The following is a 12,659-nucleotide window of genomic DNA, read 5'->3' on the forward strand; positions in this document are numbered from 1 at the left end:
TCCTTGCAATGATTTTCTAGTGTGGTATACAAGCCTACAGTCCTCTGGCAGTTTACCTCCTCTCTTCGCAATGCTTTTCCCAGCACTTCTAAGAACATTAATATATAATTTGATTTTAACTCATTTAAATTTTCAAATAGACCTAAAGCAAACCTGCTACATATGGTTGGTGGAATGATGAAATATATCATGGGGTGAGATTCTCATGACCTGTGTTCCTGCAGTTATAAGGCTTAGAAGTAAAGCAAAGTCGTCAGACATGAAAATAATTTCTAAAGAATTGACCATTCATCAACAGATTCCCACACAGGTCCCTGACTTGCTCTACGTTCGTCTCTACTTTCACTGACTGCCTGATATTTCAGACAGCGCCCTGACCATCCAAAGCAAAGCCGAGTTGGAAAACATGCCAAGTATCCAAGAGTTCAAGTGAATGAAAAAAAATTGGAAACATGCCTTGGCCACAAGTGAGTCTGAAAAATAAGGACTGGACCAGTTAACAACTGGAAACAAGGAAACTGGTCAGGAAGATGACATAAGAGGTGTTTCAAAAGAGAATTAATTTGAAGGACTTTGAGAAAAACTGAGGCCCTCCATTAATCTTGCAAAAATGGAAATAAGGATGTCTATTATTTTATTATACTATTTATTGAATTAATTACACTGCCCCCCAAAAGAATGAATGCCTGATTCTATTTTTGTTCATGTCAAGAACTGATGCATAGGTACAAAAATAAAATATTCAATACTTATTTTTATAATATTAAAGTTTCACTTTAAAAACAAAGCTCTCAACACCTCATGTCCCCGACCACCACCACTTACTATGAAATTATGGTTCCTATTAAGGGAATTAATTTTTTCTGAAACTATTTAACGATCCTCAGAATACAAGATTTCCTATCATTTGGTAAGATTAACATGCTTCCAAAGCCGAGATTAGAGGGTTCAGTTTCTTAACTGATTTTCAGCTTTATACTTCACTTTGCTGAAAAGTACCTACTGGCAACTGCACGTCAGCCTCTTGATGTAAACCAACCCAAAAGGAAGAGAAAGGCAAGTCTCCACTGGGAAGGGGAGAAGAGCTTCCCAGTGAGGCAAGGGTAAAGGGCACTCAGGTCGTAATGGCCTGATCCTCATGCAATCCTAAAGCAAGTGTCACAACCTTGGCCCCAAGTGACTCTCAGGACTGAAGAACTTTAAGTAGAAGTGGTTGCTGGTGAACCTTGTCTCTGTGCTTCTATTTAAAGTTTGAATAGATCTCAAGGCAAGCTCAGGCTCTAGATGGTGCAATGAAGGGAAAGGAGGAAGATGTCTCTTAGGTAAATTGGAGAGCAAGGAAATAAGCTGAGGCTTTCAGTAAAGTCAGGTTCATGGGAACTCAGCATTAGAAGTCTTTCAGGATTTTATTATTACACTGTTACCACAGAAAAGAGGTTCTGAAAGTTTTCTTGCTGGAAGTCACAGCAGCCTTCAGGTTGCAAAATGACTTTAAAAAGACATTCTTATATTCCCGGAGTTCAGCCTTTAGTATTATTAGTACAGGGCCAGGAGAGGAATCTACCACATATCAATCAATAGCTGAGATTTGCACATGGATATAAAATTTCCAGAAAAAAAATTTAGAAAAAAACAAGGCTAGATATATATATATAGATATATCAAGAATAGACATATAGAGAAGATGGAAACAGATTCAACATTTACTTTTAAGTGCTCTTGTAAGAGTCACTTTGGGTTTTTTTCTAGAATATAAGAATTGAAAATGTATTATGAATAATTTGATATATTCATGAAATTATCATGTTTGATACATTTAGAAGTATGAAGATCAAGGAAACTCCAAAAAATTAGGAGGTGGGGAAAAAACCTCTTCCTGTTCTTAATCCCTTCCTGCCTCCCTTACAATATACAACAGTTGATTATTGTGGACTTGAGTAACACCAGGCCTTCAGCAGTTTGAACATTTACTGATGGGTAAAAAGGTGGGACAAAACACATACTTCCAGTCCTACTCCTTTTCCTTTTTCTTGGCTGACAGTGGTGAAAGTTACGGCCCTTCCAACTATACTGAACGCAAGCACAAACTAGAAATACAGAGAATGCTCAGCACACTGAAATGTGCTTTGGAGCCAACTTTATCCAAACAGCCACTTGCGAATGGAAACAAAGCTCAGAAAATGTTTTTGGAGTCTTCATTACGAAATGACTATGGGACATGCTGCAGAAGTGCCAAGGCCTCTCACTATGTCAGTTGCTCAATAAACAGTACATGGAGGGTTGCCAACTGGGGTAAAGGTAAACTCCTATGAAATAGTTAAGGAAAAAAAAAATGCCCTATGTGTCCACTAGTCAAAGGGAACAAATGAATAAGCACAATTCCCTCCAACAAAAACCATGGGTATGAAATAAGTTCTCTGTAAAATGGAAATTTTAAGTTGATTGACAGTCACTGTATTTCAGATTACAAAAAGTCACATCAGCCATGCTTTGCCCAAATTTCTGTTTTCCTAAAAGAAACACAAACATATCCAAAACCAGCTCAAATAATTGATTTGATTTATAATATAGCATAAACATATACTAGTATAGTGTACATCATTTGATTTATAATTTTTTAAATATAAAATAATTCAAATAGTAAAATCACATTTTAAATTAAATATAACTTTAGTGAATTTTAATAGCTTTTAAAGAGTAAATTCTATTAACTAAAATTCAAATTTATTCTCCTATCAATCTCTTCAAACAACATAAAGTTTGACTTACCTCTCTAGCCACATTGCTTGTTTTCACTTCCTGTATAACTGTGCCAAAGATGATATAATCAACAACATCCTTTGGGACACTGGTCCGATGCAACAAACCCCTGCAAGCAGAAGTTAAAAGCAAAGAAACATTTCATACATTCAAGACAGTGCCACAGATCATCACATAAAACATTACAGTTAACTCTGGTTAAAAGGTTAACTTTGAATTTAAGAAAGCAGAGACTGTATCTTTTCCTTAATTTGACAAGCATGCGGCACCCTATCAAATAAATTAAAGACTGATTTAAAAAGTTAACTTTTGATGCTCAATTGGCAATAAGAAGTTAAATAGGAAGAATTTCATCAATAATTTGGAATATAATCTATAAAAATTTTGAATCACTCTGTTGTACCTGAAACTAATACTGTAAATCAACAATACTCCAATAAAAAATGAAAGAAAAAAAATAACTTGGAATAGGATAAAACAGATACATAAACCAAAGTTTTCAGTCAAAAAGAAAAGAGAAATAGGAAATTAAAGAGATGAAGTAAAATCCCAAACATGTTAAATTTAAATTTGAAATATCAATATAAACACATCATTTTTTTGAAAAGGAAAGCTACTCTTTACATAAAAATACCAACCAATAAATATAGGAGGGATAAAAGAATAAGTAAAGTCAAAATTTTATAATCTGTAATGTAATAACTAATCCAGGCAAAAATTATCAATGAATGCTAAAGCCACTTGGTCAAAGGTTACTGGGGAAAATGGTGTTAAGATATCACCTTACAGATGATTTACTAATTGCAAAAAAAAAAAAAAAAGCACATTTATCACCAAAAGATCTGGTGGTTTGACCACTCTGACTAAAGGGTTCGATTTAACATTACACATCATGTGCCTCCTGACATGACGCAATAGCCATTGCTTTACGTATGAAGCATTCTTACCAAAAATGTTTAACCGGAATCTAATCAAGCTTAGAGATTAACTTTCAGTTTACAGGAAATTCACCGAGGGAAGTTAAATATTACTACAAAGATACATCCAGAATGTGGGACATTCTACAAAACAGCTGACCTGGACCTTTCAAAAAGTCACTATCATGGGGGGTGGTTTGGGGGGATGTCCTAAATTAAAAGAGACTAAAGATATACATTCATTTGTATAATAATATGAATTCTGACTGGACCCTGGTCTGGGGAAAAAATAAAATTGGGCCAGGAGACCTGGGTTCAATCCCTGGGTCAAGAAGATCCCCTGGAGGAAGGCAAGGCAACCCACTTCAGTATTCTTGCCTGGAGAACCCCCACGGACAGAGGGTCCTGATGGGCTACAGTCCATGAGGTCTCAAAGAGTTGGACAAGACTGAGCAACTAAGCACAGCACACATGGCAAAATGGTAACAATTACTAAAGCTAAATAAGGAATCTTCATGTCTCATTCTAGGCTTCTTTCTTGATAAATACACACCTCCACCCCCACCCCACCAGGGATACGAAATTCTGAGGATGCTCACGTCCATTAGGTAAAAATGGCATAGAACAGTTGGTCTTCTGTATACACAGGTTCTGCATCTGTATTTGCATAATCTGTTCAGCTATCCTCATACAGTAATAAAATTTCTGAAGTAACCATCAAATATACGTATTGGCTTTTAGCCTGATCAATCTAGTCCTACACTATTTATAATCTGCAGCTAGCTAGAGTACGTTAAGGAATACTATCATGCCAAGAGATTGTCAAGCCTGCAAAATAAAGATCATTGACATTCATCACCTGCTTGAATTTGTGTAGCACACATGGCTAAAATGAAGATGAGATGAATCTTATAAAATCTACTGAGTGTTTTATCTCACTGTATAAAGTTAACATATCTTAGCTATGGGAATTCTATTAGACATGCTATTTCAAGTGTAAATAAGATCTAAAATGCAACTGCATTTACTTACGAAAGTGCTGCTCTAGCTAAATCATGTGGCATCAGGTCTTTATATCTGGAGGAAGAAAATAAGTAATTCAACCAAAAGCCTCAGTTCAGTTCAGTCGCTCAGTCACGTCCGACTCTTTGTGACACCATGAATCGCAGCACGCCAGGCCTCCCTGTCCATCACCAACTCCCGGAGTTCACCCAAACTCATGTCCATCGAGTCAGTGATACCATCCAGCCACCTCATCCTCTGTCATCCCCTTCTCCTCCTGCCCCCAATCCCTCCCAGCATCAAAGTCTTTTCCAATGAGTCAACTCTTCACATAAGGTGGCCAAAGTATTGGAGTTTCAGCTTTAGAATCAGTCTTTCCAAAGAACATCCATGACTGATCTCCTTCAGAATGGACTGGTTGGATCTCCTTGCAGTCCAAGGGACTCTCAAGAGTCTTCTCCAACACCACAGTTCAAAAGCATCAATTCTTCGGCACTCACCTTTCTTCACAGTCCAACTCACATCCATACATGACCACAGGAAAAACTATATCCTTGGCTAGACGGACCTTTGTTGGCAAAGTAATGTCTCTGCTTTTAAATATGCTATCTAGGTTGGTCATAGCTTTCCTTCCAAGGAGTAAGCCTCTGTTAATTTCATGGCTGCAGTCACCATCTTCAGTGATTTTGGAGCCCCCAAAAATAAAGTCTGACACTGTTTCCACTATTTCCCCATCTATTTGCCATAAAGTGATGGGACCAGATGCCATGATCTTTGTTTTCTGAATGTTGAGCTTTAAACCAACTTTTTCACTCTCCTCTTTCACTTTCATCAAGAGGCTTTTTAGTTCCTCTTCACTTTCTGCCATAAGGGTGATGTCATCTGCATATCTGAGGTTATTGATATTTCTCCCAGCAATCTTGATTCCAGCTTGTGCTACCAAAAGCTTTAATAAAAAATGTTTTTCATTCTATTTGAAATATCTAAAGAAATGAGCTAACCATAAGCTGCTATTAATATAAAAGCACTTAACATCATTTCAAACAAAGAACCAGTGTGACTTTGGTCTTTGTCATCCTTAAAACTCTGACAAGTCTTGACTCCTTTTAAGCTAAAAACTGAACAAAAATCCTGCCCACTGTCTTACTACTGTTCAGCATGACATAATGGCAAATATTCTTTAAAACTAAAACCCACTGTTTTAAGTCCCTTTTATTTTTAAAAAATTCATTAGTTATTTTGTGATGTCTAAAGGGACATGAGGGATATATTAGGACTTTTAAAGAAAACTTTGATTTAAAGTTATCTCAGGTTTTACCAAGAATTGGAAAGACAGAACAGAGTTCCTCCATACCCTTCACCCCGCTTCCTCTAATGCTAATCTTATGTAAACATGATGCACTTGTCAAAACTAAGAAATTAACACCAGCACAATACTACCCTCTAAGCTTGATCTGACCTCATCAGTTTTTCCATTAATTCCCTATGACTGGTCTGTTCCAGGTTCCAATCTATGCATTTACTTGTCATGCTTCCTTAATCTCCTCCAATGTGTGACAGTTTCTTAGTCTTTCCTTATCGTCCTTGACCTTGACACTTGGAAGACTGGGGTTATGGACATCAGGGAAGAGTATCACAGAAGTAAAATACCCTCTGCTTCTTATCAGAGTGAACGTGATAGCAACACAACTTCTTTCTAGCGATATTAACTCGATCACTTAGTTGAAGCAGTGTCTGCCAGTTTGCTTCACTATTTTTCCCTTTCTGAACTCAATTCATTAGAAGAGTCACTTCTGGCCCTTACTCAAGGGAAGAATTAAGTTCCACTTCCTAGTGGGAAAAGTAACAAAGAATTTGTGGACACATGTTAAAATCCTCACAGTAGTTAATAAATATTTCGAGGGAGAGAATTGAGACTATGCGAATATCTTGTTCCTTCTTAACCTTTCTCACCCACTAATTTTAGCATTCATTCCTAGATCCTGGTTGCAGCAGCTATTCTTGTGATGATTTATCTGTTTTCCTCATTCCTTCTGTATTTATTAATTGAAACTCTTCAAGAAAGACTTGTCTTTTCTCTTTTCTTTATTCAATCATTTATTTATATCAGATTGGATGCATAGATATCTCATGTTTTGAGTTATAGTATAACATTATACTATTGTAATTTATTTTATTAATCAAATTTTCCTAATTTTTGTCACTGGAAGTTATTTTAGGTTGGCCCTGTGTTTTTTTGACATGCCCCCTTTTTTAAGCATTTCTTTACTTTCTGGAACTATGAAATGTTCCAGATGCATCTGGATTAAATAAGAATATTTATTCTTTAAATTCCTGAAAATCAAAACTTAAAAATTCAGAAATGTTTTTATTTTTACTGTGAATCACTAGAAGAACCATCAGTGATTTTAAAAATCTTTTATAGGGAAAACCAGTTCCCTATAGAGCAGAGTAACTTGGGCAAAAGTGTATCAATTTTAAAATGTCTAAACAACAATTATCTATCATTTTACAATTTTTCTTCTCATGCTCCTATAACTCCCTCTTAGCCAGGATGCTGAAAGATTCCCACATGCCACTGCTGGAGTATATTCCTAAGAGTGCTTCCAAAATACTTCTAAAATACCTATAGGTCTTTCAAGTGACACAAGTTGAAAGCAAAGCTTCTTCAAATTAAACAGAAAAAGATCTTTTTCCATCTAGAAAATTATTTTCTATTTTAGAAGACTAATTTGTTACCTCAATCATAAGATTAATAATATGATTTAACTATTTGTCTTCTTTATAAATTCTCTCTATTATTTTTAGTCATTTTTGCTTTGCACATGAATAGTACCTTAAAATTTTTATTCCTTCTTCTCTATTAACTATATTTGCCTACCATTACTCAACCTTCTTCTCTGTGCTACTAAATTACTCATGAACTTTATCTTCTTCCTCACTTAGGATTCTAAATTAAACTAAAACATAATAATAAAAAATAACAAAAGGAATATAGCCTATACCAATGTGCTGAATATCTCAAATTTCACCTTTGATAGTTTGATACCAACTATCAAAGGAAATGTATAAATGATATCTTTGAGCATGTTCATATTTTTTAACAGCTAGTAAAACAGTTAGAATCAAACTTCTACACAGTATACAAACAGCCTTTACCAAAAAATGGCCTTTCTAGTCAATAATTTTCTTCTCTTGATGGAAGTTTCTTTTTCTACCCTGCTGCTGCTAAGTACAACAAGGATCCACTCTGCTGCTAAAGCTTCTTATGCTTACTACTGCTGTGTCCATACAAGAAAGTTATTATATTGAGAAAAGACAGTGAAGAATCTTCACCATTTACTTACCTAAGAAGATATTCTCTAGGTCCTAAATCACTATTTAAAAATGAACGTTTCTTGTTTCTGTATGTACATGCATGCATGCGTGCACAGACATATACATACACACATGCACACACAAGTCCGTATCTTCCATAAATGGTGGCATTATACACAATGCTCTAAACTTTGCTTTTTACACCTAACACATCTTCAAGGTTTTTTTCATATTAGTATAGAAAGGTCTCATTATTTTTAGCAGATACTCAACTTTTCTTAGCTTGTTTTTAAGTTAGTGACTGCTAGTTCAAAACATGAACATCAAAACAATCTTAACAGAATACAACTAATGTTTCATTTAATTTTTACTTAGTTCCCAAAGTCCATCATCAACTTTTAGAAAGACTGGGCCTCAGCTGGGAACAGAAAAGGAGAAAGGAAGTCTAGGGGAACAGTAGTTAGGTTCTGGGGAACTTGAGGGTTGGTCTAGGACCATTGTTATTCCATACATCTGGGGTTGTGCTGTACCAGGATTTGGACCAGTCCATCAATTCCAATTCTGGTAACTTCCAGAAAGCCAAAGCAGCAGATTAAAGTCCCTTCAAGATGCCCACGGCCTCAGTATTTAAACTTCTGAAGAGGCATAGAAACAATGTACTTCTCTCCAGATGAGGAAAGGGCACCTGTTGGAAGCAAGCTACCTAGTCCCACACTAGGTTTTCAAAATACAGCTAGTTCAGTCTAACACTATATTAGACTAGCTCATGAGAAAAGATGAAAAACAGATTCTGCCACTCTATTTCACTACTGATTTGACTTATTCTGTATTAATTTCATGAAAATATTATTTATATATTAGTTGACTAGCAATATTATTAGGGGCTTCCTTGGTGGTTCAGATGGTAAAGTATCTCCCTGCAATCCAGGAGACCTGGGTTCAATGCCTGGGTTGGGAAAATCCCAGGAGAAGGGAATGGCAACCCACTCCAGTATTCTTGCCTGGAGAATTCCATGGACAGAGGAGCCTGGCAGGCTACAGTCCACATGGTCGCAAAGAGTTGGACACGACTAAGTGACTAACACTTTTAGCAACAGTATTGCCTACTGGGTTAATTCACAAAGGTTCCTTTTGAAAACACCTTAAAAGAAGGAATAAATAAACTATATGGGGTGATGGATGTGTTAATTAACTTGATTGTGGTAATCATTTCACAATGTATATACACATTAAATGTAGGTCAAAAAGCAACAGAACCAGATGTGGAACAACAGATTGGTTCAAAATTGAGAAAGGAGTACATCAAGGCTGTATATTGTCACTCTCCTTATATAACTTATATGCAGAGTATATAAGTTATATCATGCGAAGTGCTGGGCTGGATGAATCACAGGCTGGCATCAAGATTACCTTGAGAAATATTAACAACCTCAGATATGCAGAGGACACCACCCTAATGGCAGAAAGCAAAAAGGAACTAAATAGCCTCTTGATGAAGGTGCAAGAGTGAAAAAGCTGGCTTAAACTTCAGCATTCAAAAAGTTAAGATTGTGGCATCCAGTCCCATCACTTCATGCAAACAGATGAGGAAAAAAATGAAAACAGTGACAGACTTTACTTTCTTGAGCTCCAAAACCACTCGGATGGTGACTGCAGCCATGAAATTAAAAGAAGCTTGCTCTTGGGAAGAAAAGCTATGACAAACCTCGACAGTGTATTAAAAAGCAGAGACATCACACACTATAAGGACCTATGCCCACAAAGGTCCATATAGTCAAAGGTATGGTTTTTCAAGTAGTCATGTACAGGTGTGAGAGCTGAATCATAAAGAAGGCTGAGCGCCAAAGAATTGATGTATTCAAACCGTGGTACTGGAGAAGACTCTTGACAGTTCCTTGGACAGCAAGGAGATCAAACCAGTCAATCCTAAATGAAATCAACCTTGATGATTCACTGGAATAACTGAGTTGAAGCTGAAGCTCCAAAACTTTGGCCACCTGATGCGAAGAGCCAACTCACTGGAAAAGATCCTGATACTGAGAAAGACTCAGGGCAGGAGAAGGGGGCAACAGAGAATAAGATGGTTGGATGGTATCACTGACTCAAAGGACGTGAGCATGAGCAAACTCCAGGAGATAGTAAAGGACAGGGAAGCCCAGCGTGTTGCAGCCCATGGTATTGCAAAGAGTCAGACACAGCTTAGTAACTGAACAACAATATACATTGAATCATCACATTGCATACCTTAAAAAAAAAATCACATTGTATAACCTAAATATATGCAGTTTTTATTTGTTTATCATACTTCAATACAGCTGGAGAAAAAAAAGAAAAAAAGTAATAACAAGTAACAGAATCATTTCATACTCACGAAGTGCCTGATAGCAAAAATGGCGTGCGAACACCATCCACTACCACAATATTCCTTATGTTGGGTTTGGCTAGGGTTTTTTTCGATTTAGTCTGAGAAGCTTTAAGATAAAGTTCAGAGAAAAATTAATTAAAATACAAGAGGTCAGGTAAGTTTTTATATTTTAAAAGATAGACATTCTAAGAGGAATTTTATCACTCCATGCCAAATTGCATTAGTCATTTACCAAACCACTACAACTAAAAAAAAAAGGGATTAAGAAATTAGTGAGCATTTACAAGTTTCCAAATAAAATTTAAGGCAAATATATAGATTATACCTAATGATATTATCGCTTATGCCATTAATAAACTGTTTTTATCAAGTGCTTGACAATCCATTTCACTGAAAGCAACCAATTAAGTCTGCCCTTAATACTAGAAGTTAGAATAACTGATAGTGTTTTATTCTTCACATAGCTTAATACTCTTGCTTTTTTATGTAGAAATAAAGGCATCTGGTTGGTGACTACTGCAATTTGACAAAAACCTAGCACGCTTTCTGATTCTGTCTGACTTAATTTGTGCAGCTGTTTTGCAACATCTAAAGAGCAACCTTTCTCTAATGTTTTAATTAAAAAAATAAAACATGAGTGGTGGTTAAAAAAGAAAAAAATAAATAATACTAAAATATGGAAAGTAAAACCCAAGTTCCCTCTTTATGCCCTCTGCTGCCCTACTGCAAACTAAAGCCTGTTCAGCACGAGTACATTCCCTTTTCCTCCCATCAAATCAGCTGATCACATTCCTTTGTCTTACCATGTGCCCTCTTGCACCACTATCAACATCAATGTTAAACCACTTGTAGGACAGTGTTAAACACCAATAACATGACAAGACTTGAGTCTCACAAAGGTTTACAGTACAGTTGGGGAGACAGAAACACAAAAACTGTTTAAGAGCAATATAAAGAAGAACATTCTAAATGCCAGAAAAATGGTATTTAACGTGGTATTCAACGTGACTTTCTCCCAGCTGGCAAGAAACAGATCTGTGTGACTGCAATAGGAATTTCTGAGTGAACATTAGAATTAGGTGAAAGGTGAAATGAGATGGAAAGGAATTATTATTATTCTTTGTGAGGTTAATACATATCTATATTCTAGTTAGAGTTTAAAAGCCAAAGAAAATATATTTTTTATATCACAACATGAAATTTTTCTAGGTGAGATTAAGTAACAGACCCCTGGGAATATACTATATGTAAAGCAATATAAAAATGTCATCTTGTACTTCCACTGAATTTACAGATTTCAAAGTGTTTGAGATATCTTAATAACTACTTGAGGTTAACATGGCTAAAATTATTATTTGTTAAATAAAAAAACTATAAAGCAGGGAAATGACATGATCAGTTCAAGGTCAAGCTGCCCAGAAAGAAGTAGAACTGAATTAAAGCAGAGTTCTCTGAATCTTGGTATTTTTTCTATTAAGTTATTATCCAAGTAGAAATACCATAATAAGACCAAAATCAGAAGTCATAGACCAATATAGGACCCAGGCAAGTGAATATACAAAACTACAGCAGGTTCTGCAAAAGTATGTATTCAACAGTGAAGAAGTCTAATCTGTTGGGTTTACCAAGGGTCTAAAAGACCATATAGTATCAACAAATTTCCTTCTTTCTTCATTTCATATTGACTAAACAACCTTCTTTTATTAACTAGTCCCACAGTCACACCTATTTCAGGTATGCATCCTCTTGCACATGGACTAAGAAGATACTCAGTTACAGAAGCCTGTCACTGAAAGTGTAAAAAGTTAACTTTTGGCTCCACAACAGTCTCCAGACTATCTGGAGACTAACCATCTTTAGGACTAGGGCTTCCCTGGTGGCTTAGTGGGAAAGAATCCACCTGCAAATGCAGGAGACACGGGTTAGATCCCTGGGTCAGGAAGGAGCCCCTGGAGGAGGAAATGGCAACCCACTCCAGTATTCTTGCCTGGGACAATCCCATAAACAGAGGAGCCTGGTGAGCTACAACCTGTGAGGTCACAAAGAGTTGGACATGAGTGACTCAGCACACATGCATCTTTAGGACTGACAGGCAGGAGCTGAGCAAACTAACCAGGAAGTTCACAGAACCTCAGTGACTCCATAGGCTCCAGATCCCAGAAAGAAGCCTCCAGCCAACATCCTCAAGCCCACCTTACACCATGTACTATCATTACTGATTGGTCCTGTATTATTTTAATTTGAAGGCAACAGTGATGCTCTTATTGATCATAAAAAGGGGAGAGTTAGCAAATTAG

General features: G+C 36.4%; 1 protein-coding gene across 2 annotated transcripts in view; it reads right to left on the minus strand.

The window, feature by feature from the left end:
- HADHB (hydroxyacyl-CoA dehydrogenase/3-ketoacyl-CoA thiolase/enoyl-CoA hydratase (trifunctional protein), beta subunit) overlaps positions 1-12,659 on the minus strand; it is a 29,017-nt gene that overhangs the window by 11,363 nt on the left and 4,995 nt on the right. The window contains exons 4-6 of one of the 2 annotated variants that reach the window (XM_005686934.3): positions 10,369-10,468; positions 4,710-4,754; positions 2,770-2,869 (exon numbers count right to left, since the gene is read on the minus strand). In XM_005686934.3, coding sequence (XP_005686991.1) covers positions 2,770-2,869; positions 4,710-4,754; positions 10,369-10,468 — 245 coding nt within the window. The remainder of the gene's footprint in view (positions 1-2,769; positions 2,870-4,709; positions 4,755-10,368; positions 10,469-12,659) is intronic. The other variant, XM_013967822.2, reaches the window with a different exon arrangement.

The sequence above is a fragment of the Capra hircus genome, chromosome 11, assembly GCF_001704415.2.
Source record: "Capra hircus breed San Clemente chromosome 11, ASM170441v1, whole genome shotgun sequence".
In the NCBI taxonomy this organism is placed as follows: domain Eukaryota; kingdom Metazoa; phylum Chordata; class Mammalia; order Artiodactyla; family Bovidae; genus Capra; species Capra hircus.